The sequence below is a fragment of the Eubalaena glacialis genome, chromosome 10, assembly GCF_028564815.1.
Source record: "Eubalaena glacialis isolate mEubGla1 chromosome 10, mEubGla1.1.hap2.+ XY, whole genome shotgun sequence".
Taxonomy (NCBI): Eukaryota; Metazoa; Chordata; class Mammalia; order Artiodactyla; family Balaenidae; genus Eubalaena; species Eubalaena glacialis.
This window is the reverse complement of record NC_083725.1, coordinates 77,685,123-77,713,000: the sequence shown is the minus strand read 5'-3', so window position 1 is coordinate 77,713,000 and position 27,878 is coordinate 77,685,123. Positions and strand designations below refer to the sequence as shown.

The 27,878-nt window shown below is 50.7% G+C and overlaps 1 protein-coding gene across 1 annotated transcript in view; it reads right to left on the bottom strand.

Moving 5' to 3' along the window:
• Positions 1-27,878, bottom strand: part of MICAL2 (microtubule associated monooxygenase, calponin and LIM domain containing 2) — a 217,942-nt gene that overhangs the window by 54,114 nt on the left and 135,950 nt on the right. Inside the window, exons 19-24 of the mRNA XM_061201468.1 lie at positions 27,555-27,643; positions 26,003-26,105; positions 11,736-11,916; positions 10,078-10,265; positions 5,046-5,120; positions 129-265 (exon numbers count right to left, since the gene is read on the bottom strand). Coding sequence (XP_061057451.1) covers positions 129-265; positions 5,046-5,120; positions 10,078-10,265; positions 11,736-11,916; positions 26,003-26,105; positions 27,555-27,643 — 773 coding nt within the window. The remainder of the gene's footprint in view (positions 1-128; positions 266-5,045; positions 5,121-10,077; positions 10,266-11,735; positions 11,917-26,002; positions 26,106-27,554; positions 27,644-27,878) is intronic.

Sequence of the window (27,878 nt, the reverse complement as noted above, 5' to 3'; positions counted from 1 at the left end):
CATCCCTCTGGCCCTGGCTGTACACTTGGGGTGACCTAAGGGTGCTAGGAATCCAGAGCTCAGTGTGGAAGTGGGAGTATAGGCAGCTCGTCGTCCTCACACCTGTGCAGGGCCCTGAGGGCGCTTACCTGAGGCGGGGAGGAACTATCCAGAGCGTGCGGGACACCAGCTGAAGAAGAAGATGGCAGAGAAGGCGAAGGAGAAGAGGGAGGAGAAGCTTCCTTTGGAGGTGACATAGGCCTTTTGTTGTTCACTGGTGTCATATCTACCAAGGAAAGAACATGCTCTCCGTTACAGAGTTCTAGTTTCCTTATTTTATCATGAAAAGACGAGGTTTTCAGGGAAGCTCCTCTCTGTAGAGTCAGAGGGAGGAAGATGCCAGAGACGGATGCAGAGGCCCCGGAGCCCACTGTCTGGGACTTGGAAGAACAGGCATAGGAGTGTCAGGCTCCTGTGGGGGAAGTAGGTCCCAGGATGAAAAGTCCAAGAACAGGCATAGGAGTGTCAGGCTCCTGTGGGGGAAGTAGGTCCCAGGATGAAAAGTCCAAGAACCACTGTGTCTCACACACACGTGAGAATGTCCCCGAGAGTTGGAACACGGGTCTCCAGGGTGTTTCTGGGAAACGGACATCTACTTCTAAGGTTTGCCCTAAAGCCATCGCGGTGGGGAGCTGGGGCTGCATTAAATCACTTAGTCAATAAACCACCTGAGGCCTCTTCCCGTAAGATGCATGCTGGACCATTCGCCATGGGCACAGACAGGAGAGGCAGTCACTGCCAAGGAAACGGGTTCTTCCTCCCACGTGTGTATCACGGGGCTCTCAGACGAGATGGTTAGTTTGAGATTTTAAGAGAACACAAGGGAGGGAGGTTATAATGAGTATCAGATCATTTGAAGCATATGGAGTGGGGTTCGTGCCAAGCTCCTGTTGGTCAGGGAACAAATGAGAGCCAGTGCATGTGCTGTCCTTCTCGACAGGAGAAAGGAGTGTGGCCGGGGCCAAGGGTGAGCCTCATTCTGAGCTGCGGGAGCTGAACCCAATTAGTCTAGTTACAGCAGAATTCCGACAGATGTCGCCTATAAGATCAATCTCATTCCCTCTCTCATGAGTGCACACACACATGTGCGCACACAGACCCCCTAGTAACCTTAATCTAAACTCTCGAGCATTTTGTTTCCCTCTTGGACCATTTCAATAATAGGTCCTCAAAGGGATTCAGGAGACACCATCCTCATTTCCAGATTTGCCCACTCAATGTCTGACCCTTCAGCCCAGCCAGCTCTCCTGTTAGCCCTCCCAGCACATAAAGGCTGTTCCACAGAGACTTCCCAGGACCACTGTCTCTAACTACCCACTCCTGTCAGACTTCCTGCTTCTGGCTGCTCAGCTGACCCATTTCCATTTCCCTCCAAGGTGTCCAGCCTTCAGATTTCAGCTTGTTTCTAAACACAATCCCCTGGCCTCAGTTTCCCCAAAGCTTTGGCTGAGAGGTTCCTCCTCTGGGACCTACCCAGGCCAGGCTAAGCCCAGGCCTCACTCCAAGAGGAGTTCCTTCCAGACCCGTGTGCACAGCAGAGCCACACAGGGGGTTGTCAGTACTCCGTCCTGCTTTTCTCTTACAAATGCAAGCACGTTAGAGCGTGCATCCCAGGCCTGGGCTCTGAAAAGCTGGCCACACACACCATCAGCAAGCTCCCCAAGGCAAGCGCTCCAGGGGAAAAGGTAACTTGGGGGAACAGATCTGAGGGCGGCAGGAAGGAGTTGCTGGGGACAAAGGCCACTGGCTGCCAGGAGCTGACACTGGGTGGGGGGATGGGGGGCGGCTGGCCGGCCTGCCTGTCACCCGAACCCCCTTCTCAGCCCCCAATTAGATGGTTCGAGCCTAAAAAGGCAAAAGTTGTGAGTCAGTTGTTGCCTTGCTTCCTGTCCTCAGCTTGCCAAATTCCTGCTGAATTCCTTCTCCTCCTCTTCCTCGCCCCCTCATTCTCCTCTCTCTGCCACCTCCTGAATCAAACTCCTGAACTTGTCCCAAAGTCCCCTCAGCTCCACAGACTGCCTTTTTGTTCCCCCAAGGAGCGATCCGGGAACCCTCCAACACAGAGCCAGGACACCTTGGGAGCCAAGCTGATAGGAAAGCCTTGGGGTTCTCAAGGTCATGACCTGGGAGCTGCCCCCCTCTTCTGTGTCTACTCCCCAACCCCACCCAGCAAGTGGGATCTCTCTCCACACATGATCCTCAAGACTGTCTTCAGGATAGAAATTGGGGGCAGGGGGCTTGAGGAGATGGGGGAAGCAAAACACCTGCCATTCAAGCACTGCCTGGGAGGTAGGCAGTGCCTAGGAACGGAAGGGGAGGCCAGAGCCCAGCTGACAGGTGATGGGAAATCTCACCCACTTGAGGCCTTTGGTTTCCCTCAGAGGATGGTAAAGGGGAGCCTGGGACCCCACCCCTTTTACACCCACACCAGCCGCCTGACACAGTGAGTTACGTAACCCCTCAGTTTCCTCATCTGAAAAATGGGAACCCTAGTGCTGTTTCATGGGGAAGCTAAAGAAATAAAATGGGATAAAAAGAGGTGCCCAGTGCAAAGCACAAAGTAAACGCCACATGCTAGCTAAATATTAATTCCATCCCCTTCCCTTCCTCCCATGCACATGAGTGGTGTCCAATAAAGGCACTGCTGAACCGCTGACCTGTTCCGGGGGGGTAGGAGGGGCTGCACATCCATCCTGGCCAGGATTTCTCTAACTCACGGCCCAGAGGCTTGGTTCTCATTGACCAACTCAGGTCCTTCTCGCCCTTTCTTGTTTTGCTTGAAACCTCAGCATGGTCCAGCCAGGTGTGCCCTGCCCTCTGCAGGAGCCTCAGTCCTGGATGCCACCGGCCCTTCCAGTCCCATTGTGCAAAGGAGGTTGATGAACAGATCAGGGTCTGGATCACAGCTCCTCCCATATCCCTCCTGGGTCAGCTGCCTCTTCTCTGGGCCCTCTGGCAATGGAGGTCTTTCCCTTGATCCTAGAGGTCGTTCTGGTGAGTACGGTCAGCTGGGTGAGGGCAATAAGGGCAGGCACGCAGCCCCCTCCATCCTCTTGCCTGGGGCTGGGGCCAGAGCCAGCCTTAACAGGGCAGTGAAGGAATAGAGGAGATGGTGTGCCCCAAGCTCTGCTCCCTCCCATAGGACCAGCCTTGCCCAATGGGTTTCCTTTTGGGCAAAATGAAGATGACCAAAAAGATGGCTCTGAGGATTTTCACAAAGACTGGGATTCCAGGGTGCAGCTCCCCAGAATTTGGAGCTTAAGCAATACTCAAATCCTCCCAAAGTCTTGGAATGCCCTCTAGGGGCTGCAGCCTGCTCAGGCCTAACCCATGTTCTCTATTTGTTCCTGCACTGAGTTCAACTCAGTTCAGCCGGCTTGGTCCCTGGTTCTTTAGTCCGTTCATTCGTTCGTTCGTTCATTCATTCATTCACCCACTTATTCATTCATTCTGCAAGCAAGCAAGGACTGGGTGCCTCTTCTGCACCAGGCCCATGCTAGGCACTAAGCCCATAGAAATGATTCAAACTCAATGCCTGCCCTCAAACCAGCTTTTACATGCACTTGAGAACCCACGCCTGATATTCCTGGGATAACTAAAGACACAGCTGAGAAACCACGCCACTGGTTAGCAGTCGCCTCTCTCCTGTGCCTCCTCCAGCACCCACACCCTGCTGTGAGGGTCCCCCGCCAGACTCCCTGCTCTCACCCCAGATCAGGAACTTCTTGAGGGCGGGGCCGGGCCCCTCGCACTGGTGGCGCTCAGTAAAGTCGGCTGGAAGCACTGGATGGAATCTGCGCCCGAATGGACCCATCCATAGAAGCAGAATTCCCATGACTGGGGAGGGGCCGAGGTGGGGAGTAAATAAGACGCGTGGGAAAGGCCTGCCCCAGGCCTTCGGTAAACGGTGATTCCCTCCTTCCCCTCGCCTTCGCTGCCTGGGACCCCAAAATGGTTCAAGAGTCATTTTAGGTTGTCCCCAGGTGCAGTGGCCGACTCAGGTGTGCCCTGGTCCTGTTTCAGAAGTGCCCACCGTCCCAGCCTGGCCCGAGTCAAAGGGGCGGCAGGTCTATGGGTTGTGGAGAATGACTCACTGGCCACGAGTCAGCGTTGACTCAGAAGGCAGAAGTCAACTAAATTAGCACGCTATTCCATCTCCAGTGTTTCTTTTAAGAAGTCTTCATCTAACCCCAGGTTTTCCTGGGTCCACCTCTCCTACAGCAAGGTCCAGAGAGGGAGCATGGGGCCAGGAGGAGGTGGAAGGCAGCGATGGACTTGGGATCAGATGAAGAGCCCCTGCCCCCTCTCAGGATTGGAGAGGGAATCTCTGCTCTGTAACTGGGGCAGCGCCAGGAACACGCTGGCCCTGGGACGCTGCGCAACCGGGCACGCGGTCACTGCGCCCCCTAGTGGGAGTCCACTGCCTTGGCACCCACCGCGGGCCCTGGTCCTCACCCACCTGCTCTTCCCTGGGCTGCGGGACCATAACCTGCTAAGAAAAAGGAGCAGGGCAGTGTGTATTTGTGCGTTTGTGTATGTGCGTGTGTGTGTGTGTGTGTGTGTGTGTGTGTGTGTGTGTGTGTGTGTCTTTGGATTCCTTCACTGCTTTGCCCACTACTGCACGAAGTCAAGCTGATGCCCCCAGCCCAACTCCAGTGTACTGAATCAAAATGTATAGAGCCCTCAGGCCTTAGTTTCCTCATCTCTGTTTCAAGAAGATTGGAGCGGATGGCTGCTCAGGTCCCTTTCAAGTGCAATTGTAGAGTTCTAAGGCCCTGTTACTCCAGAGTGGGGAGCTGGGGAGGCGGAAGAAAAAGTAGCAAATCCCTTGGAAAGTGCTTCCTCTAGTGAGCAGCGGAAATCGTCAAACAGTACATTTCTTTCCTTGCCCCTCACATCCAGGAGGCCAGTTCAGAGAGGACATGTGAGGAGTGAGAACAGTTGCCCCTGGGAATTAACCAGACAGCTCCTGCCCCCTCCCACCCCCCAGGGAGCTCATGACTCACTCGACTGGAATTTTCTTCTCCAGCTCTGGTATTTGTTGGGAGTTGGAAACTGGAAGCTGTTGGCCCTCTGCAGAACTGTGGTGGGAAAAAGAAAGAGGGAGAGAAGATGGGGAGGGAGGAAGAGTCTGTTAAACGGGTAGGATAAACAGGGAGTTTTTTCTTATGGCTCAGTTACCAAAAGTTAGTAGACTAATGGTCATAATCGACTGAGCCCCTTCCTCTCCTCAGACGGAAACTCCCTGTTCCTATAACACACACTTCCAACTTCTCATTCATTCACTCATCAAATTGTTTTGAGATCCTGCTATGGGCCAGGTACTGCCCTCTTTCAGAAAATATCTCAAATTATGAGCCATCATTCTAACTCACCCATTGTTAATAAGCATGTGTGCATACATGTTTATATGCATACATGTATATACATATGTCCGTATATACACAAGCATATATGGCACGTTCATTTTAAGCAGAGCAGCTCTTTGGAGCTGAAGTCTCACATCAACGCCCCAAATGTGTCATAGATGAACTAGAGCTGCTCTCACTGAAGCCTGGAAGCTGCAGAAAGCTCCACCCTCTCTCTACCTTACCCCCAGAGCCCCCAAAACCCTTTGGGAACCAGTTTTAACTGATCCCCTGGACACTCCATGGCCACAACCCCTCCTCTTGGTCTGCTTCCGATGGAAACACATTTGCAGGATGCCGTGGGCTGCGTTATGAAGACCCTTTGCCCAGCTGGGCCTTGAGAATCAGCTGAGCAAAATGAACATCACAGGCAGAAGAAATGGGTCTTAGCCATTTGGGGCCTACGAGTGGGCAGTGGGATGTAAATGTACCCCGTTCCCACACTGGGCCCTCAGACTTGGCCTCAGGCTCCAGGTCTCTGTGGTGGTTCCATCACGGCCGGAGAGAAAGACGGGGCAAGGCACACCTGAATGGCTCCCACACGTGGGACCAGGAGGTGTGGAAGGAAAGGAAGCCCGCAGGACTGATGTGGGCGTGGAGAGTGGGTGGGGAAGCTTTGAACACAGCTGGCCCAGCCCGCCCTCTGTCTGCAGGAAGTCCTAGATTCCACTCCCCGCCAGGGCTCATAGCTGCTGTCAGCTCTCACCAGCCAGGCTGTGGAGCACAGGCGTCCACCCGACCTGGGGGCTTCCTTTCCTCAGCAGGAGATCTTTCATCTCCATAGCTCCTTGGCTCCCCTCCCTCCCTTATCAATTTGGAGAGCTTTGCTCCTGCTGTGTCTGGTCTGGCGGTTCCCCATCCCACAGGTCTGCTGTCATAATTAAGCTCATGTGTTTGAGGGGGAGGAGCCTATGTGGATAGGTGAGGGTGCCATCTCCCTGTCTCCCCACTGCAGAATGAACAGTCTATGTACAATGCAGGGCCACTTCCCCCTGACAAGTGCAGGTGATTAACAAATGGATGTTTTACATAAGGAACAAGCACAGCTGATTCCTGCAGACCAGAGTTAACCTCTTCATCACCTAATGGAGAAATTACTCAAGAAACACAGAAGAGTGCCAAAAGCTCTTATTGCTTCTCCTTGGCTCTTAACTTTGTGGAATGGGACTTATTAGAAATGGTTAAAATTCACGAGAGGTTTTCCATCACTGGTGTTTATAGGGCATCCATGCACACATTTTTACCACAATAGGAATAGAGTGGGTAGTCATGATTTGATCCAGTAATTTTGAGCAGAGTAAAGCAGGGCTGTTCCCTTCTTTTTAGTTTACAGTATATTTATTTAATGTGTTTATATTTATTTTAAGGGAGTACTTTTGGAGATCTTAGTGTATGACCCTCTGCAAAAGGAGTAAGAGGGTAAGTATTGTGACATAGGGTGCTGATGACATCATTTTATTGTCACACACTAACAATAAATGTCCTCCATAGGCCACTGGACCATCCTGTTATCAAATTATTGCCAGAAAAAAAATGGATAAATACTGATTTTTCTAAATCAGAATAATTTGAGGGCAGATTTCCCTCCTAACTGTAACTGGTTTATGTCCAAGAACCCAGTGCACGAGACCAATTCGTTTAGTTGTTTAGGCGTGCATTTTATAACTAATGCATCCAAGCAGGCCTCTAGGAAGCTGCTCTTCTGCGATTCCCAAAGCGCAGGACGTGGCCCTCCTGCCTGGAGGCATCTGGGGTGCTTCCATAAACGCAGATACTGGGCCCCACTCTAGACCCAAGGCATCTGAATCTCTGAAGGAGGGAACCTAGGAATCTGCCTCTTAAGCAGGATTTTTAGGAACCACTAAACTAGGTGTTTTCGGGGAGCATTACTGAGCATTTTCTATGGCCTCTATTACACAGGGCTCAGTTTCCGTTTTAAACCATCATCGTGGGCGTGCTCTACGCTAAAGAACTTTGAGGCGGGGATAGGTTCCTTGATGAGCTGCGGCAGTCCCGGAGTCTTTTCAAAGGTGGTAAAACATATATAATATAAAAATCACCATTTTAACCACCTTTAAGTATAGAGTTGAATGGCATTAAGTACATTCACGTTGTTGTGCAAACATTAATTCCATCCATCTCCAGAACTTCTTCTTCACCCCACTGAAACTCTGTCCCCATTAAACAATAATCCCCATCCACCCTCTTCCCCCAGCCCCTGGTTACCACTTTTCTATACTTTCTGCCTCTGTGACTTTGACTATTCTGGGTGCCTCATAGAAGTGGGATTATACAATACTTGTCCTGGCTTAGTTCACTTAGCATAATAACTTCAAGTTTCATCCATGTTGTAGCATGTGTCACAACTTCATTCCTTTTTAATGCTGAATAACATTCCATTGTGTGGATATAGCACAATTTGTTTATCCATTCACCTGTTGATGGACATTTGGGTCATTTCTCCTTTCGGCAATTGTGAAAAATGCTGTTATGAGCATGGTGTACAAACCAGGAATCTTTTTAAAGCAACATCCTGGTCTTTTTCGGCATGCCCTCGGCTAACCTCCAAGACATTTATCCAGGTGAAAATAGTGATTAACAAAGCTCCATGACACCCACAACATGATGTCAACCCTACATTATCTGGTAAAGTGATGGACTCACCACAACCAGCAACACGAAACACAGAGCTTAGACTATGCCAGCGATTGTAACCTTACAATGTGGTCTGCTTGGCAGTGATGGAAATTGTGATGGATAAAGACAAAACCAACAGAAGATTGCTTGAAAGTCGTGAGGTCTATTCACTTCTCTGTCTACTATGTTTCTTATTCTGGAGTTAAACTGGACTGTCAAACAAAATGCTTTGGCCACACTGCCTTGATCCCTCCACCTAACCCCATCCTCCTGGGAGAAGTGCTCTAGCTGAGTCATGTTTTGCTGTCATGCTCTCACCTGCCAGCAAAGGATGCTGCACGAAACAGCCTTGGGAAAACTATGGCTGCATTTTCTGCAGACCCCATTGTTCAAGACACGATCAAACACATCTCTCAATATCATCTATTTGACATGAGCTGGAAAATTTCCATAGGGTGAAGCATTAGTAAAAGTGGTACTGGCTCTGAGACCTGCTGTAAACCAATGTATTTTTTTCCTTGTGAACAGTCAGAAGTAATTATCTGTTTCCATTTGAACTCTGGCTGCCAGAAAACTCAGAATCAAATTTATGATTCCACTAGAGCAACTGTTTAGGATCATGGTCTGCCTCTCTGAGGTCTATACCTCCTAAACTGGTTTTCCCTTTCATGTATATATCTTTAGGCTTTATCTTGAGGCATTATCTTTTATATATATAGACACACAATTTTGTTTTATGTCTTTCTTGTAAGTTGCCTAAAATCCTCTGACAATTGAGGAGAAAGGAGAAATGGAGGGAAGGGATGAAAGGTGGGCAGTCTTCGTATCTATAAATGAGGAGGCTGGAGCCCAGGGTGATGGAGAGGCCAGCAGCACCCAAGACTGTCCACTGCCTGTGCTAAGCCTCTCTAGACAGCACCACAAATGGTACTTAGCAAAAGTGTTTTAATGACAATTTGTCCTTTTTAAAAACAGCTCACATGAGAGGGTAAATCCAGAGTTTATAGGATTCTGGCCCCAGCCCTGGTCTTCCTATGAAACCATCACTCATAAGAACATTTCTAGGTTCATGTGGAAGTTCTGCTCTCGGCCACCAGAGGGAAGCGCAGGACAAGTAGAGCTGCAGCTTTCCCCGGGCAGCTAAGGCCATTGGTCCTGATGATGGCAAGTTGCTATTAGCCTGTTTCTTCCCACCCACAGGTCACTAGTTGCCCTTGACTAAATCAAAACATTCAGTTCAAGGCCCTTTATTAAAACAAGCTGGAATGCTAAAGACAACGACTTCTTTGGGTGTGGAGCATCCAGCACTGGGCCACACCACTTACTAAGCTGTGTGAGTCCTTGGGAAAACAGTCCATTTGAACACCTGTAAAATGGGCTTCATGCTACTTACCTCACATGGTCATCCTGAGGATGAAATGGGGCCACGTACAGGGAAAGCCCTGGCCGATACAGGTACTCAGTGATAGGGCATTTGTTATAGCGCATTCCACAAGCCGCAAGCACTGGTAGTGGCCCCGTGCTGCCCCCTGGTGGCCCCAGGGAAACTGTGCTGCTCAGAGATGTGTGTGGTCCAACAGCAGCTGAGCCCACCTCCTTTTCCCTCACGGGCTATGGAATGCCAGAGGGGCCCTCAGGAGATATTCCCAGAGGACGCTGCTCCAGGAAAGAGGGTCCTGGGGCCCCCTTATCTCTGCCTGTGACACATAGCCAGCCAGCCCCCTCCGCCTCCTTCCCACTTGAGATTCCAAAGCTGCCCATGGAGAGGGAGGCTGGGCCTGGGTCCAGTCCCCTCACCCCCACTTGTACCCCGGCCCCCAAAGTTCCCAGCTCCACTGCCTCTGAGTCTGAGGGCCAGGCCTACTGTCACGTGGTCCTCCATGAGGAAAAACCGTCCATGGGGGTCCCTGTCCCCCCTCCCCCCTTCCACCCCCGTGTCCCAGGATCACGCAAGCCCGTCTGTCTGTCTCGCCCAGGCAGGCCCTCTGCTCACCATGCACAGCTTCAGGCTCCTCGGGGCCATGTGGAGAGATTGCCCTGGGCAGGGCCTCCCTCAGGGAGCTGTGCTGGGCGAGGGGCTTCAGGAGGGGTGAGGGTCGGGACTCCAGTCGCCGGGGTCTTTCGTCCCAGGGCTCTGCACTGGAGGCCTCACTGCCACCACGGTCCGCCTCTTCGTCCGAGCTGGAAGGAGGAAGGAAAGAGCAGGTGAGCGAGGAGGCCTGCCATCCCGGCCGCACCGTGCCCTGCCCGTCGCTGCCCTCCAGCAGGCAAAGGGGTTCTAGGGCAAGGGCCGTGGGTTAGTTACCTCTATGCCTGGCACCCAGCCTCTGGCTTTGTTATGGGCTGACCTGTGCCCCCCCCAATTCACATGAAGTCCTAACGCCTAGTACCTCAGAATGTGACTGCTTTGAGAAACAGGATCTTTAAAGAGGTAATTAGATTAAAATAAGGTCATGAGGGTGGGCGTTAATTGAATCTGACTGGTGTCCTTACAATTTTCCTTACAAGGAAATTTAGACACAGGCATATGTAGAAGGAAAATGCCACATAAACGAGAAGACCGCCATCTACAAGCTGAGGAGAGGGGCCTGGAACAGAATCTTCCCTCATGGTCCTCAGAAGGAACCAACCCTGCTGACACCTTGATCTTGAACTTCCAGAACTATGAGAAAATAAATCTCTGTTGTTTAAGTCACCCGTCTGTGGTTCTTCATGGCAGCCCTAGCACATGAATGCAGGCAAGTTCAGATCAGAGCAGGTGAAAGAGGCCCAGAGATGTACAATGAAGTATTCATGTGAAGGCTGGTCCTCTCATCTTCACCGTCCCCGAGCAGGACTCCTAAGCTCTCTGGGGTAAAATGAGCTCATCATTAGGACCTGGGCCTAAAACGTCAGGCATTTAAATACTGCTTGCTTCCCTTGGGAATAGATGAGGGAATGGAAAAGACTACAGAAAAGAATGGGTTGGGGGGATATTTAACCTGGGTCTGAAATAACCATCAGGAATTCAGGTGGTGTGGGAGTGGAAGCAGGGTGTCCTAGGTAGTGGGGACAGCACAGCACAGTCCTGGGGTGGGGAAGCACAAAACCTATTGGCTAGTGACATTTTCATGAATATATATATATTTTTTCTCTCTCTCTCTTTCTCTCTCTCTCTGTCCAGCATGCTTCTTTGTGTGAGGGCACTGCCCCTTGTCCGTCTGTGGGCTTTGGTGGACCATCTGTCCATCGGCCTGCCCAAGCCTGCCAGTCACAACAGCAGCCCGGTCCAGTTCATCGATTAGCCCCAATGCAATGTGAGTAGTACCAGTTGGAGCCCAACCTTGCAATCTTGATATACGGACATGAATCTATGGAGGTAGGCGGAGGCCCCCAGCAGCCAAGAGTTCCACATACGGGCCTCTCCGTGGATGGTTGTAAATCCAACATATTTGCCTGTGTTACTTAAGCTTCTTTGGGTTGTTCTACCCAACATGTTGACATGTTAATTCTTCGATCCTGACAACTCCCTATGGATTATCCCATCTTACAGATAGGGAAATGGAGGCACAGAGAGGTCATACTGCAAGTGAGTGGGGATAAAACCAGCTCCCGAATGCTGTCCCCTTGCCCAACCCATCCTGCCCCCATCCTGCAGCAGCAGGAACGTACCTGCTGTTGTCACTGGTGACCAGGACACGCACAGCCAGCACGTCCTGCCCAACCACTTCCTCCCCGGGGCTGATCCTCACTGAGGTCCACTCAGAGGGCGGGGGGGAGGCAGCTCCACCAGCCACATCCCCATGTTCGAGCTCCGGGACACTCTTGGGCTTCTTGGGGGAGGTTGGCTCATCTGTTGAGAGGAGAAGAGGGTCTAGAGAGATGGTGGGAATGGACCGCCCCACAGGGCACCTGCCCTTCCTCCAGAGGCTTGGGTGGACACTCTAAGATGGACCTCATCCACCGTGCCATCACTGGATCCCCACCACTTAGCCCACCAGACACCCCAGCATTTAGAGCACATGTCTTGTGTGCAGGGCACAAACGTACACACTGTCTGACTTAAGAGTAGAGGAGGGTCTGAAATGTCCATAGGTCCCACCCCAGGTCCACCAGCCTCTGCATTGCTGTTATCAGAATCACAATGTCCAATGTGTCGCTAAACCCAGTGGTAACTTCTCATTTCTCATCTTACTTGACACACCAGCAGCCTCTGACCCCACTGATCACTCCTTCCTTCTAGAAACAGCTCTTCTCTCAGCTTCCAGGACAGCACAGCCTGGCTCCCTCCTCCCCACTGGCTACCCCCTTCTCTCTTTGTTTCTTTCACTGGTTGCCCCCGCCCCACCCCGTGACCTCTCAGCACTGGAAGGTCCCAGGACTGTCTTTGAACCTCTTCTCTTCTCATCTACACTCACGTCCTTGATGATCTCATCTGGTTTCAGCCTTAAATAACCCTAGACAACGACTCACACATCTCTCTCTCCAGCCTGGACATTCCCCTGAATCTAGATGCATATACGCCACTGCTTACTTGGCATCTCCAGGTGGATGTCCAGTAGACACATCACACTCATGCCCATGGAATTCTCCATCTCTGCCTCTCCCCAAGCCTGCCTCCCGCATGGCCCTCCCATCTTGGTAAATGGCAACTTGGGCCTTCAGGTTGCTCCAGGCAACACTTCAGTGTTATCCTTGACTCCTTTTGTTCTTTCACTCTTCACTCAAGCTATCAGCAAATCCAGTTGGCTCTACCTTGAAAATACGTCAGGAATCCAGGCACCTGTCACCACCTCCTCTGCTGCCACCCTGGCCCCAGCCACCATCATCTCTTGTCTGGGTTACAGAAACGGCCTCTACTGGTCTCCCTGCTTTTCCTCTGGCCATGCCCCACCCCTCAGTCTATTCTCAACACAGCTGCTGAGTGTCTGTTAACATGGAAGTCAGATCACGCCACCCCCTGTCACAGTCCTCCAGGGCCCCTGTGACCTCATCTCCCAGTGCTGCCCCCGGCTCTCTGCTCCGACCACGTGACCCCTGTGCTGTCCCTCCGCACTCAGCACGCACCCCATCTCAGCCCCGGCTCAGAGGCTCTTGCCTCTTCCTTGGAGACGCTGCCTCCAGAGAGCACGGCTCACTCACCCACCTCCTTCAAACCTTTGGCCAACTGTTGCCTTCTCAAGGAGGTGACCCTGACCATCCTCCTCAAACTGCAACCCACACCCTCAGCGCTTTCCTTTCCTCTTTATTTTTATTCATAGCACATCACACCTTCTAATAAACTATACACTTTTCCCATTTATTTTGTTTGTTATTTCTCTCCCATGCCTAGAATAAAAGCAGTGATTTTTGCCTCTTTCATTTCTTGCTAGAATGGTGCCTGGTGAAGAGTAGATGCTCAATAATAAATACCTGTTAAATGAATCAATGAATCAATGAATGAATAAATGAGCAAGACAGGCAGCCCAAGTCCCAGATCCCTCTTGGCCACTAACTGGCTCCGCGACCCCCTCTCTGGTCACAGTGGGGTAGGAGTCCTTTCTCCTCTCTAAGGCTGACATTGCACTTGAACTTGGCTCCTCCTACACCGCCCCTCCCCACACCCCTCCCCCCCACTAAGGACCATTATTTTCTCTTCCCTGTGTCATTAATTCTTTGTCTACTGGATCTTTTCCATCAGTATTAACATACGCTGAAACCTCTCCGGTTTTAAGAAGACCATTTTTAATCCCAGTTCCCACCTCCCCCCACTCCCCAGCCAACTCTTCTTCCTCCTTCCCAGCCAATCTTCTGGGAAGAGTTTGCTGCACTCACTTTCTCCACTTCCTCACCTCCCATCACTCACTCCTCAATCCTCTATAATCCTGCCTATGCCTCCACTACCCGAACTGCCCCCAACAAAGTCCCTAGTGCCCTCCTTGTTGTTGCTAAATCCAATTCACAAGGCTTTGGGGTCCTCCTGCAGCTCTTGCCCTCTGAGCCCTCCCTGCTCCCAGGGACGCTTACTCTCCCTGCCTAGCTGGCCGTTCCATCTCAGCGATCCCGACTTCTAGCCAACCCTTAAGTCCTGGGTTCTTCATCCTTCTACCTGGGCCCTCTCATTTTTTTCACCTCACACACTCTTTCTGGGAGATGTTATCTACTCTTTATTTATCATCTGCAAAGGTAATCGAGAAATTTTGATTTTTATGTGCAATGCCTCACATTTTAAAATACTGTACAGGTCCAACGAAACACGTCTACAACCAGATGCAGCCAGTGGTTTGCCAGTTTGCAAGCCCTGGTACAGTGCATGCTTGCTGTGAGGACATGTATGCACCCTTTTGCATTGGTGTGGCTGTGGACGGAGGAGGAGCATCTGGGGAGCAGGAATTATAATTGGATGCTTGACTGTGTAGTTATAATAATAGCAGCAGCTTACTTTTATTGAGTACTTTTATCAAGGATTGTTTAAGTGTTCAACATGTAATAAGTCTATTGAATTTCACACAAGCTTCTAAGAAAAGTAGTATTATCTCCATTTTGCTGCGGAGAAAACAGGTGAACAGAGAGGTTAAGACACCAGCACTCGGTCGGACATTTCATCAAAGGACGGGGACCAGTCTGTATGTCTGTGAGCACAACAAAGCCACAAATGGATAGCAATGCACCTGGCCATTCTTCTGGGAGTTTGGACTGGAATACGTCCCCAGTTCTTCACTTCCTCCCCATAACAGAGTTGTGGTTTGTCCTATGACCTTGCATTCCTTCCCACTGGAGTAGATGGGGTGAGCTTCCCTGCTCAGTTGACATGAGGCTTGGCCGTGAGACTTGCTTTGACCAGTGGAAATCAGTGGGTGTGACATGAGCAGCGGCTTTCAATGGCCTTGCTGTTTGGCTAGTCCACTCACACTCCTGCTCGTTGGCCATGAGAAGAGCTCGTCCCAGATGCCTGCTGCCCCTTCAGCAGCCTAGGTCCCCGACTGTGGGCACATGGAACAGATCTGGAGCCAACCTATGGTCTAGCCGATCCCACGAGAGCCCAGGTCACCCTTACACCTGCAGCCTGAAGAAGAGCCACTCAGCCAACCCACAGACCCATAAGCAAGAAAAATGATGTTACAAGCTACTAAGATTTGGGAGGCTTGTTACACAGAATTGCTGTAGCAGAGATCCGGCTCTATACCTGGTTTATATCTGAGATTAGGTGTATGTGCCTGTGAGCTCTGTGCACAGATACTTATAGGGTCAACAGAAGCTACTGTGCCCTCCTCTGATCCAGGCTTGTGCTGGGGATTTGGAGATAAATCAGCCATGGGTCTCCTTCTGCCTTCAAGGGTCTCTTTCTGCCCCACAGGGGAAAGAAGGTCTGTTCACAAATACCTGCATTAGAAGGTAGACCACAAAGAGTGAGGCCAAGATGAGGTGGGAGGGGAGGGAGATCTGACTTCCATGCAATAAAGACTTTGGGTAGAAGGCACCGTTTTAATGGGGCTTGAGGATGAGTAGGATTTGAACAGGGAAGGGAGATGTGGCAGACCCCTGGGCGCAAGAGCAAAGTGGGAAAGCACTGCCAACTGCATGGGAATGGAAAATAAGTCCATGTGACTGGAGGGCAAAAGGGTACAGAAAGCGGAAAACCAGTGGGAAACTGGTCAAACCAGTGGGAAATGATTGCTTTGACATCAAACCAGGAAGGGCCTTGAATGGCGAAATGGAGGGTAGGTTTTGCTCTGGGAGCGACCAGTGAAGGGCTGGAAGCTGGGGGTTGGCATTATCAGATTTGCCTCTCAGAACGACGGCTCTGGTTGCAGAGTGGAAGGCAGACGGGAGGGCCCACAAGGAGGAGAGAGGGCAACCGTGAGGAGGCAGCTGTGATAACCGGAAAAGACCTATCAGCTGAGCACGCGCAGTAGAGAAGAGGGGAGAGGGAGTGGACAGCAGCCTGGCTGGACGGGCAGCTGCAGGCAGTGGAGGTGAGCTGTGCAGCTCCACCGAATTCTCCTTAAGAGCACAGATAACTTCAGGCAAAGTCTAGGACAAAGAGCAGCCGGGCCTGGGGGAGGCGGCACAGGTGAGCACGCCCAGGGCCCTTACCTGCAGCTGGTCACAGACCCACGGCACCAGACCCACAGCCCCTGTACCTCAGGGACCAGCCCAAACCTGCAAGGAACACCCCAGGTCTGCTTTCCTCCTTCCCCCTCTCTCCTAGAGAGTTTTGACTTTGCCAGCAGGGCTGAGGGACGGACCAGGGTAAGGGCTCAGCTGGCTCCCTGGGCTTCTGGAGGGGTGGGGATGTGGCTGAATGATGATCCCTCAGTGCAGCAGGGTCAGGGCCAGCGCCTCTGACAGTGGAGCCTGGATATCAGTGGAGGGGTGAGGGGCACCTGGAGGTGTAGACTTTGTGGAAAAGAAGCTGGTGCTTCCTCCGGTCACCACCTCGCCCAGGCAAAAAGCCCCCAAGGAGGACATGTTCCTCCCCTCCTTCTGCCCCCCAAGGCCCAGGGCATGGGCTACTGCTGGGTCTCAGGTCCACTGCTGCCCCCCAGGAGGAAATTTCTCCACTCAAACTTCTACCTCCAGACACTGCCTTCCCCTAAGGATCCCTGGCCACATGCACAGACCCGTAGTGGTAGTTCTAGTGGTACTAGTACTAGCAACGGAAGTAATCTAAAGGCAATAACACAAGCAGCCCCAACTCGTCATCCAGGGCCCACGTGTCTCTTTAGCAGTTTGCACTCATCTTCTCTAACATCCCCCCATCCTGAAAGGACAGTATGATCGTCTTCATTGTGTGAGTGGGAGGACGTGGAATCAGACAGTAACTCAGCCAGGGCCGCCCCGAGAGTGAGCCGGATCGGCCACCCATGGACACAGAGCAGTGTGTCTGTGGGCAGCCGCAGGTAAGAGGCCTGGGTGTGCTCACCTGTGCCGCCTCGCCCAGGCCCGGCTGCTCTTTGTCCTAGACTTTGCCTGAAGTCATCCGTGCTCATAGGGAGAATTCAGTGGGGCTGGGGGCTGCCCGGGGAGGAGGTGCATGGCGGCGGGGGTGAGAATGATCCAGCCCCTCCCAGGGCAGCTGCCCTGGCCTCCTGGAGGGAAGGAGGTCTGCTTAGAGCTGAGCATCTCAGTCTCCTCCCGTTGCTCTGGCCAGATGCCTGCTCCCTGGTGAAAGATGAGACTCCACAGGCAGAGCCAGGCAGTGTCCAGGGAAATGTCTGTCCTCGCACACCACCCCCAGCAGCCAAGTCCCAAGGCTCTTTCATGGCCAGGCCACTGCTGCAGTGTCAGCGTGAGGACCCTTGCCCCATTTCTGCTGGTGAACTTGTTCTTGTTTTCTCCCCAAGTCTGGAGACCCTTCCACTCTCCCCCAGAACCCAGGGAGACAACAAAACAACATGTTCTCCTATATACAGTTACTAAGCCCATTTTACAGATTAGGAAACCGAAGCTCAGAGGTGTTATCTCACTTGTCCGAGGTCACACAGCTCCTAACTGCCAGAGCCACTTTTGCCTCTGGGCTTGGAAAAGCTCCCTCTGCTGTCTTGCCCACAGTTCTCTTGGAAGAAAAAAGTTTAACAACAGCAATGGAACTAAGTTTATCAGTCAGGAAAATAGAACCCAAGCCAGGGAGTTCAACAGAGTAAAGTTAATATAGGAGACTAATAACGATGGTATTGGATGAGCTGGAAAGCCAAATGGGGAACGTGAGGCAACCCAGAGATGAGTAATGGCAGGAAGCCACTGGCTAAGGGGACACCGGAAGGAGCTGGTGCTATGAGTCCAGAGGCCAGGGCCATGCAGTAGGAGGCGGGTACCACAAAAAAGACACAGCACGGCCCAAGATGCAGAGGGACAGGAGGAATACCCTGGCTTCTCCCTCGATTCCGCCCTCCACTCTCCCACTCGCGCATCCTAACGGTCAAACTTAGTAGGAAACCAGTTCTCAAGGGAGCTTGGGAAATGTCTCTTGCAAGGGTTACACCTCTCTAATACAGAGCAGAGCAGGGGAAGGGCAGGGAGTGTATCTGAGAGCAAATAGGCAGATGTCCAGGATACTAAGCATAGTGCAGTCTCCTTGCCCTCTTTCAAGGCAGACTGTGATGAGTGAGGGGGCACTGACAAGCCCTCAGCAGGATGGAGGAGGGACCTGGGAAGGGGTCTGTGTCAGGTGTTCCCTCCACCTAATTGCTCTAGGAGGGACATGTGTCTATCCAGTACCAAGGTCCTTTGCAGTGCATGTCCCTTTAAAAGATAAAAGCATAGGTGCCTAAAGACAGCACAGTTGCCATCCCGGGGCTTCTGAGAGTGTACTACTGGGAATGCCAGTTTCTAGGGGGTCTTCAGGTGATGAGTAAATTGATAGGTAGCCCTGGGCCTCAGGCCCGCCTGCCATACTGGGGCATGGCTGTCCTGCCCGGCTGCACTTACCAGGTGTCCCCACTGTATGCCTTTGGCTTTCACGCTAAGTGAGCTGGGGAGCTGCTGGAGTTTGGAGCAGAGGAGAGATCAGACTTAAGTTCTAACAAGATTCCTCTAGCTGTTGTGTTGAAAATAGGTTGAATGGAGTAAGGAGAGCTCTCTAGAAGGAGAGCTTAGAGGAGGTCACCGGAATAACACAGGAAGAGATGACAGTGGTTGGGGCCAGGCGGTAGCATGGAGGTGGTGAGACGTGGACAGACTCTGGCTGTACTTAGAATTCACAGATGGGCTGGACATGGGGCCAAGAAAAGAAGAGCCAAGAATGACTCCAGCCAAGGCTCTGAGCTGAGCAACAAGAAGAATGGGACTGCCGTGTCCAGAGACTGCAAAGGCCAAGGGTAGTGTCTGTCTCAGGGGAAGATCAGGAGTTGGCGGTGGACGTCCAAGTTGGAGACTCTCAGTAGACAGCTAAGTGGAGATGCTGAGCAGGCAGCCCGAGCCAGAGCTAGAGGAGGCTCCCTGTGCTGAGACTCAGGCACTCACTACAGCAAAACTGAAGTGCTGCTAGCAGGCGGCAGGAGAGAAGGGGCTCCAGCTGGGGCCAGCGTGTCTAAAGGGAGACAACCAGTCACCTTCAAGAGAGCTGGGGGACCAGAAAACTAGAAAACAATAGATGTTGCCACTCCATGTGAACTGAGACCCGTTTAGTCCCCAACCAGAAGATGTCCCGTCAGACTCTGAGCCCCAGCTGACCTAGAATGCCTCCCTCGGGGCACTCGCTGCTGCACAAAACCAGGAAAGTGCTCCCTAGAACTCAGCAAGAGCTCTTGCTGGGCACACCCAGCTCACTGGCTCTGCCTTCCCCAAACCCTCTGCCAGAGGCATGGTTAGCCCCGTTCACAGAAGAGGCTCGCCCGGTGCCTCTGAGTCAATATGAAGTCCTGGGGCCAAAGCCGGTCTTCGGCCAAGGCCAGGGCCTTCCCCTGTGCCAAGGCTCTCCTGAGAGCAGCACCTGATTCCTGGCCTGGGCTCCTCAACAGTTGAAGATCCTGCTCTAGGTCACTTCTAGCATCAGTGAACTTTAATGTCAGTGCCAACTCAAGGCTGCCACCAGGAGGTGACGAGCTAATGAGGGACCGCACAGAAAGTCTTTGGCCCTGTGGAAACAGTGGCCTTGGGGCAGTGAAAGTGGCAGTCGCTTCTTTAAGGGATGAAAGAAAAACCTCTGAAAGTGAATGAGTTCTCAGAAATAGAGGAGGATGGCTCACCCCCACCCGCTTTGCTTGACCCCCTTACTCTACTCAATATTCAGGTTGCAGGGATTTTCTTTCTTTGGCTGGATTATTTCTTTAGGATCAGTTCCTGGGGTGTGATTACTGGGCCAAGAGGTCAGAATCCCTTTTATGGGTCATAATACTTGTTGCCATATTGCTTTCCAGAAAAGATGGTTCCCATTTAACTTTACACTTAATACTAGTGATTAAGTTCGTATTTTTTCTTATGATCTACTTCACTATTCCTTTACTTATTCAGTGGGTGCAGCATGATTAATTTACATTCCTTTGAAAGCCAAGTTAGAACATTTTTGGAAATGCTTGTTGTTTTAGTGTTTTCATTTAAAATTTGCTTGAGTGTGAACTGTCCATGCATAGCCTTTGCCCATTTATTATTGGGTCTTTAATCAACAAATATCACGTGCAAGGCACCTGAGACCATCGCTTTGCGGGAACTTTCTAAATGCCACAGCAATGAACATCTTTGTCATCACATTGAATTCAGATTTTTCCCCAGTCTGACTGCCCGTTGAATATTTTCATTTTTATTTTTATGTTAAGTTTTTTAAATGTTTGTAAGTCAGATTTGTGCCATGTTTTTCCTCTGTAATTTTTTTCCATCAGAGGTTTTAAAGTTTAGAAAGTTACCACTCCATTATTTCACCAGTACTTAATTCTATTTAATACTTAATTCTATTATTTACATTTTTTATTTTAATTCTTCCATCCAGTGTTTTTGGATAAAGAATATTCTACCAAACACTTATGTAGAATGTAATATGCAAAACAAAAACTCCCCCCAAACAAACAAAAAACTCACTTCAAAGAGGTACGGGAAAGCCCACTTGAACAAAGTTAATTAGGCTTCTTTACTGGAGGACTCCTCAGACTTCAATATGCTAATGAATCTTGTGGATCGCCAATATTTGGGAGGACTGCCATGATTAGTATAAAACGTTTCTCAGACTCTGTGACCATGGAACCCTTTTTTCACAAAGCACCTCTTGAAGCTAGTGTTCCATTGTCACACTTTGGAAAATGTTGTTTTAACCCAACTTCAGATCAAAAATCAAAACCAAACTATAAGCTCCACGAGAATGAGGATTTTTGTCTGTTTCATTCCCTGCTATATTCCCAACATACAGTAGATGCTCAGTACATATTAGCTGAGCAAACAAATGTGTGCATGAACAAATAAACAAATAAGTGCATGCACAACTAAACAAAACAAATCAAGTCTAGTACAACACCGAGATACATGTAGTCCAAGATGCAGGGAGGGGCAGGAATTTTGTGTGGTTCACTGCTGCATCTCTAGGACCTAGAATATGCCTAGGGCATGGTAGGTATTCAACAAACACTTGAATAGATGAATGAATAAAGGAATGAGTCACTTGTCTAACCCAGCTCCTGACTTCAGTCCCTAACACCCTTCCTTTTAGGGAAGGGCAAGAGTATCTCACTTGGGTAAGAGTACAGACACTTGGTCATGACCACAGGCAGCTCTGGAGGCAGTTCCAGGCACCAGCAACTGGGCTCAGAGGCCCAGGGCCTCAGAAGTGCCCCTTTAGAGATACAAGGGCCCTCATGAAGTTCACAGATGAGTTCTCATGCCAGCATCAGAAGCCCAGCCACATCCAGCATGGCAAAGGGAGGTATCCCACCCTAGGGAGGCTGAGGACCAGATTTCTTTGACACTGTCCAGACTAGTTGAGTGAAACTTCAAATCCTTCCCTTAAAGACAAGTGGAATTGGGCCAGAGCCTGCCATGGTGCTGTCCTCAGACTGGCCCTGTGGGCAGAGCCTTGCAGCCTAAGACACTGAGTGACCTGAGCCTTTGGGGGCAAGGCGGGTCTCTTAGCATCACAAATGGCTCTGCATCTGGATGAGCACACCTGCCACGTTCACCGCCATCCTGAAACCAATGTCCAGTCCTTCCTCCTTACCTTTCACCCATCACTCAGCTAGACCAGCACAAAACTTTCAAGACCAACCTCTATCACATGGGAATCTAAGTTACAGTAAGGTTTCCAAGTAAAGCTCTCCTGCGGGTCCACTGCTTGGATGTGTGTGGGAAATGGGTGCAAGCAGCTGTTAATACAGCCTGTTCCTGACAGCTGAGGTGACTCTGACCTTCAGCCAGCTATGCTCAGCACCTACAGCCGAAAAGCACCATGAGTTTTCAAGGAAGAGCCCCCAAAGCCTGGCCCCGGAGCATGGGTGATATTTTCCAAATATTACCCCTGGGTAATATTTCCTCTCAGAGTACCCAGCACAGCCCCAGAGAGTCCCATGTCACCACAAGTGAAGGCCCGCCAGTTTAGGGAAGGCTGACCCCTTCAACCAACCCCTGTGTTTGAGGTTTGAGCAGCTTCCATGGCAAAGAAGAGAGGAAACAATGAGCTTTATAAAGAACCATATTTATTTTCATTTACAGCATCAAATACCATAAATAAAGCTAAACATTGTCCACCGTGTGCAAAATACAGGGTTCCATGTGGCACTGTAATGACTACCAGAGGTCACAGACATGCGTGGTGATGAGGTGGGGCGGCTAGCTAAGGAGGAGGCTGGAGGGAGGAGGGCACTCTTTGGTTGACATTCTAAAAAGGGGGGAGACTCTGCAAGAGAAGATAAGACAAGAACGGTGACTTGCTCCTGGCTAGGATCTGCACCTATGAGGGAGCCATGCAGCATGCGGGGCTGTGCAGACAGGCGAGGGTCAGCATGGCTCTGGGCCGCATGCAGGACACACACCACCTGCAGCCCGAGACTGCGAGGCCTGGCCTTCAGCAGCCCCACTGTACTTGGCGTGGCGTTTCTCTTTAAAAGCACTCTGAGCGTCCTGCTGCCCCAGCTAAAGAGTCGTGGGGGCACTGAAATGCGCTGCTCCAGACCTGGGGCCGAACTGAGTCATCTCTCAAAGGCATCCCTGGTCTGTGACAATGACTGCTCTAGTTGAAGCTTCTGTATCATCCAGGGCTTTATGAGCCCAGAGCGATCAGAAGAGCCACAGCAAAGCCCTCGGAGGTAAAGTATAGGCTGCAGTGGAGAAAGGATTTGCTAGGAAAATTGTGATTGTGTGTCCAAAATACAGAGTCTGGGTCAAGCTTGTGATGAAGCCTGGGAGTATTTTTTTTTTAAAATCCTTCCGAAAAGAGTCACCTATGGTTTTCATTGATAACCTTTATATTAGAACCAACTGAAGAAGATGCTGGTATGCATGTGCTTTTTCAGAGGCTGAGAGATGAAAGAGTTCTTTTCAAAGGTGAAGCGCCCTCTCTATGGTACTGTCTCACATTCAGGGTTAACCCTCCCAGGAAGGTGAGGGGCTTTGTAAGTGCAAACCAGAAAAGCATGCACGCAGGCCGCAGGGCGCAGAGGGGAGGCGGGGCAGGCACTTGGGGTGGACGGGGCAGCCGGCTCAGAGGGATGGAATCAGAAACGGCTTTCGAGCTGAACGCCACCCCATGCTGTTCACCAACCATGCCACTGAATGAGCCCATTAGTATGCAAGACACTCGCAGTTAGCACAACCAAGGCCACGGCGGGGCATGGGGTACGGGAAGCGGGTCAGGGGTTAGTACCACTCTCTGAAAATTGGCAAGAAAACCAGTCACCTCAGAGCAGAATTGTGTCAGCCAAGAAGTGGGTGTAGCACCGGAAGGCTGAAATGAACTGACGGCCATAGTGCAAGGTTGGAAAGAGAGAGACAGAAAGAGAATTTAGTTGCGGGGAACAAGGCAACACGAGAAGGCACGGTTATTGAAAACGAGGCAACCATTAAAAAAAAGAGAAACTTCCCCAAACAAGTTACGGCTTGCTTAGGACAGATGAACCTTTCTGGCAGTGAGCAGCAACTTATCTGCAAGAGTGAATCCGTGCGATTGGCCGATGCTCCCGTCCTCCACAGCCCTGCACATCCTCTGCCCCGATTTTACTCTCGAGCCCCACGTTCATTCTTGAATATGTTGTGGAGGCTTAGAGACATCCGCCCCCAGGACCCACCTTTGTGTTTTGGTGCTGCCCCACCAGAAAGGTTCAAAGTCTCAGAATATACAAACATCTCAGGCTTCTGACAGGCATGCCCTGTCTCGCCAGAGTAATTCAAACCAGTCTCCTTATGGCCAAAAGTGACATTCTCAGAGATCCTAACTCTGGCTTCACAGAGCATCCCACAAAGCATCTCACCCTGCCCTGAGCTGATGGGAATAACAATGACACAGCTGTGCATGTGTTTATGTCGTGACTTTCAGAATCAAACATAAAATGAATCAAGGGCTCCTCCCACCATGCGGAACATTAAAATACCAGCAGAAATTTGGAAAAACACGATGCGAGTCATAGGACGAGAACAGTTCCAACAAGGACAGAGGCGCCAGTTCCCACGAACTTGGCCGCAGCCATGCCCCTGATTTGCCCAAGGACTTAGGGAAGTGTTTATAGAAATGCCTCCCCACTTCTTCCCACCCTAGAGAACTTGGCATCTCAAAGGCCTCAAGAGCTCTGGCTCCTAACCTACCGGGCTCCATCCTTATTTAACCTAGAGGATCTTTCTAGTATAACACGCAGAGAGCCGTCTCTGGCCCAGCCACTCTAGATACACTGAACACTGCAGAAGGCCTTTCTCTATCAGCTATCTCCACTGTTCAGCCAGACTCAGCAGCCATGCATGTCCAGGCAAGTGGAGTCGGGAGAGCTGAGGCCTCTTCCAGATGCCCAGAGAGAAGAATGCAGGTGGGCCCAAGGCCTGTTTTGCCCTTAATAGGGTGTATTTCTTTTGCATGAGTCAGTAATAGCATCCACTCCCAGCCTCCCCTGACAGTCAAGACACAGGGGAGCTTCCCCCTGGAGGTCAGACGCATTCCTTTGCTAGGACAGCGTGAAAATAAATGGTTTCTGACTGTTTGACCAAATATGCATGGCAGCCGAGCGGCTAAGAAGCCAGGACATCTGCAAGCCATGCTCACGGGGCAGGCCACACTTCCCAGAAATAATACCTTGAGGTGCTAACAAATGCCCTCGGTCTCAAAGGACATTATGTGAAAGGGCAGTTTCTTCCCTCAGCCTCATGGTTGTGGACCCTGAGTGGCCTTGGCTCAGACTGCAGCCTGGGCTGGGGACCTCATAAGGAGGGCTTAAAATGCCACCAGCTGACATAACTCTTCAACACTGCATCAGTTTGATGGAGCTCCACGTGGTCAGGGGCCAATGGGCTTTCGCTGCTGTGCTCATTAGTGGGAAGGGAAATGTATATTTGTAGCAATCTGCTTGAAACCCTGTGGTTCTACATCATTTGGCTGTGATTCGGTATTGAGCGAGGAACCTTTACGCTACTATTTTACATCAAAACAAGTGAGCAAAACAGTCCTCCGCCCTCTGGGAGGACAGATAACAGGCGACTACACACTGCCATGTGCTTCTGTAGGTTTAGTTCTCTTCTGTCCTATTTTTTTCTTCTAAAGTATTATGCTTTCATGTTGCAAACAATTGTCCCTTGTTGAAAAGTGGTATCCAGGCACATAAATCAAAAGGCACTGGTTTTGGTTTACATAGAAGCCCAAATCATTCATGTTGTAGGCAGCAGCTATTACAACTGACCACAACGTGGAAAGGGTTTATAATACCAGTTATAAACGTCAAACCCGTGTCTAGAAAAACTGACGCTCATAGAAAAAGATGCTTTCTCTTGGCTTATTAAAAGTTAAAAATTGAAATGTAAACCTAGAAATATGGCTCGCTTTGGTATAAAAGTACAAAGGTATAAAAAAATATCCTTCATGTTGTGCTGGCCTGTGCACCGGGAGCAGACGTGCACCGCGACCAGGCCAGGTGCAGGTGGCCGACGGGAAACTCTTTGGCTTTGAACTAACTGATTAAAGGGCGTGGGGCTCCCTGGCCAGTGCCTGAGCTGGCTGCACATGCTGCCATCTACACGGGAAATGTTACGGCACTTTGGGGCTGGGCTTCAGCGCAGCTTGGCCAGGAAGCATCTGAGCAGCCAGTCGCGGATGCCCTCGAGGGACTCCTCGGTCTCCCGGTACATGGAAGCCAGGACCTCGGAGAACACCCAGAGCAGGGGCAGCCCGAGGCTCAGGAGCTCGTACATGTAGCAGTAGTTGTAAGCATTGTCCCTGATATGCAGACTGGCGGCACGCAGGAGTCCCTGAATCCAGTTAAGCAGCCTCCGGGGAAGGTGAAGCAGGCCCCACGGCAGCCTGAGGGGCCAGCTTAGCACCTTCCTAAAGAAGGAATTGGGGATACCTGGGGGGCTGCCTTCCGGTGTGCCGATGGCGGCGGCAGCGCAAGAACTTTCCGCAGGAGGGTCTCGCCTAGAGGCTTCTTGCTCTTTCCACATCCCCTCCTCCTGAGAAAGACATCAAGGTGACGGCATTTAGTCCATGACGCTTAGAGAGGACGCCTCCAATGAAGCAGAGCAAGAGAGCCAGTAAATAGAGAATGTGGCAGACCCTGCAATTTGCAACCAACCCCCCTCCCCCAAATCTCAGCCCCCTGCACTGCTGAAGGGCAGGCTGAACATGGGCATGACTTTCCTGGGGGGCGGCAAACTGATCACAGGGGTCAGTTTTGTTTGGAGCCTTCAAAACATACAAGCCCTTTGACTCAGCAATCCCATTTCTCATGACTGATCCTAAGTAAACTATTTGAAATATGGAGGAAGATGTGGGTACAAAGACATTCACCGTAAAAATATTTATAAGGTAAAAATAGTAAACAACATAAATGTCCAACAATATAGGACACAAATAAATTATCAACCATCTTTTACAGGCATCAAAAATTAGGCTCCAAAAGCATTTTTAATGTCATGGGAAACTGTTCTTAATATAGTGTTAGTGAAAAAACATGACTATGAAACTGTAGACATGGGATTCCCACGGGGTTAGAACAAGCAGTTGACCCTTGAACAATGCAGGTTTGAACTGCATGGGTCCACTTAAATGCAGATTTTTTTCAATAGTAAATACTACAGTTCCACCCGATCCACGGTTGGTTGAATCTACGGACGTGGAGGAACTGCCAATACGGAGGGCTGACTATCAGTTATATGTGGATTTTCGACCCTGTGGAGAGTCAGAGCCCCTGACCTCCACATTGTTCAAGGGTCAACTGTATTCATATAGGAAAAAAGTCTGCAAGGAAATGTTCCAAAATGTTAATTATGATTTTCTCAGGATACAGTGAGGATGGGTGATTTCACTTTCCTTCTTTATACACTTTTGTTGATTATATTTACCCGTTTTTCTATATTGAGCCTATATTACTCGTATAATCAGAAAAAAGCTGAAGTTGTGGGTCTTGCTGGAGGTGGGTGATTAATCAAGCCATAGAGAAGCTACGAGGGGGCCCTATCATAAGCCATCCACAAATTCAGCGGGCCAGTCACTTTGCTGACATCCAAGAGCCTGGGGAAAGGACTGGGAAACCACAGAGGGTTGGCTCTATACCAGGCATCCCTGCTAACAGTGCCCCTGTGGTCATGGGGGCCCCAGGCACTGGGGGCTACATGGCTTTTGCATGGCTAAGCATATAGCCCCATCCTTGGCACATGGGAAAGCTCTTCTGGGCTTCTCATGAGAAGTAGCAGTCATTCCCCTAGGAGAGCTCATAGCCCAGAGGCCAGCTGAACAGACTGAGGCAGAGGGACCCTCCATGCCAGGGAGTAGAGCCCTCTTCACCTGAGTTTCAATCCCTCCAAAGCCAGAAACATTGGCTTAACTTGCAGGAACCCTTGAAAACCTTCTCCTATCAGGGGCCTTCCCTGTTTCACCACCACTTTCAAGACAAAACGTACTTCTCTTTGTTGCTTCAACTCTGCCCGTCTCTTCCGTTGCTGACTGTTGGTTTTACAGTGAATGAAATGAGGCTTGCAGAAAAACTTGCCTGTAAAGAGAGACACACAGACACACAGACATACACACAGACACACACACACACACACACACACACACAGAGGTTTTTCTCCTGTAAACCAGAACCACACAGCATGACATGAGCCAACTGCCTGCCACCATCTAGGTCAGAAAACGCCGCTACTGAAAACAAGGCCAGGAAGGCGCAAACTTGGGAAATGGTTTCCATCACCTGCCTTAAGGAAATGGCACAGACAGGGGGCAGG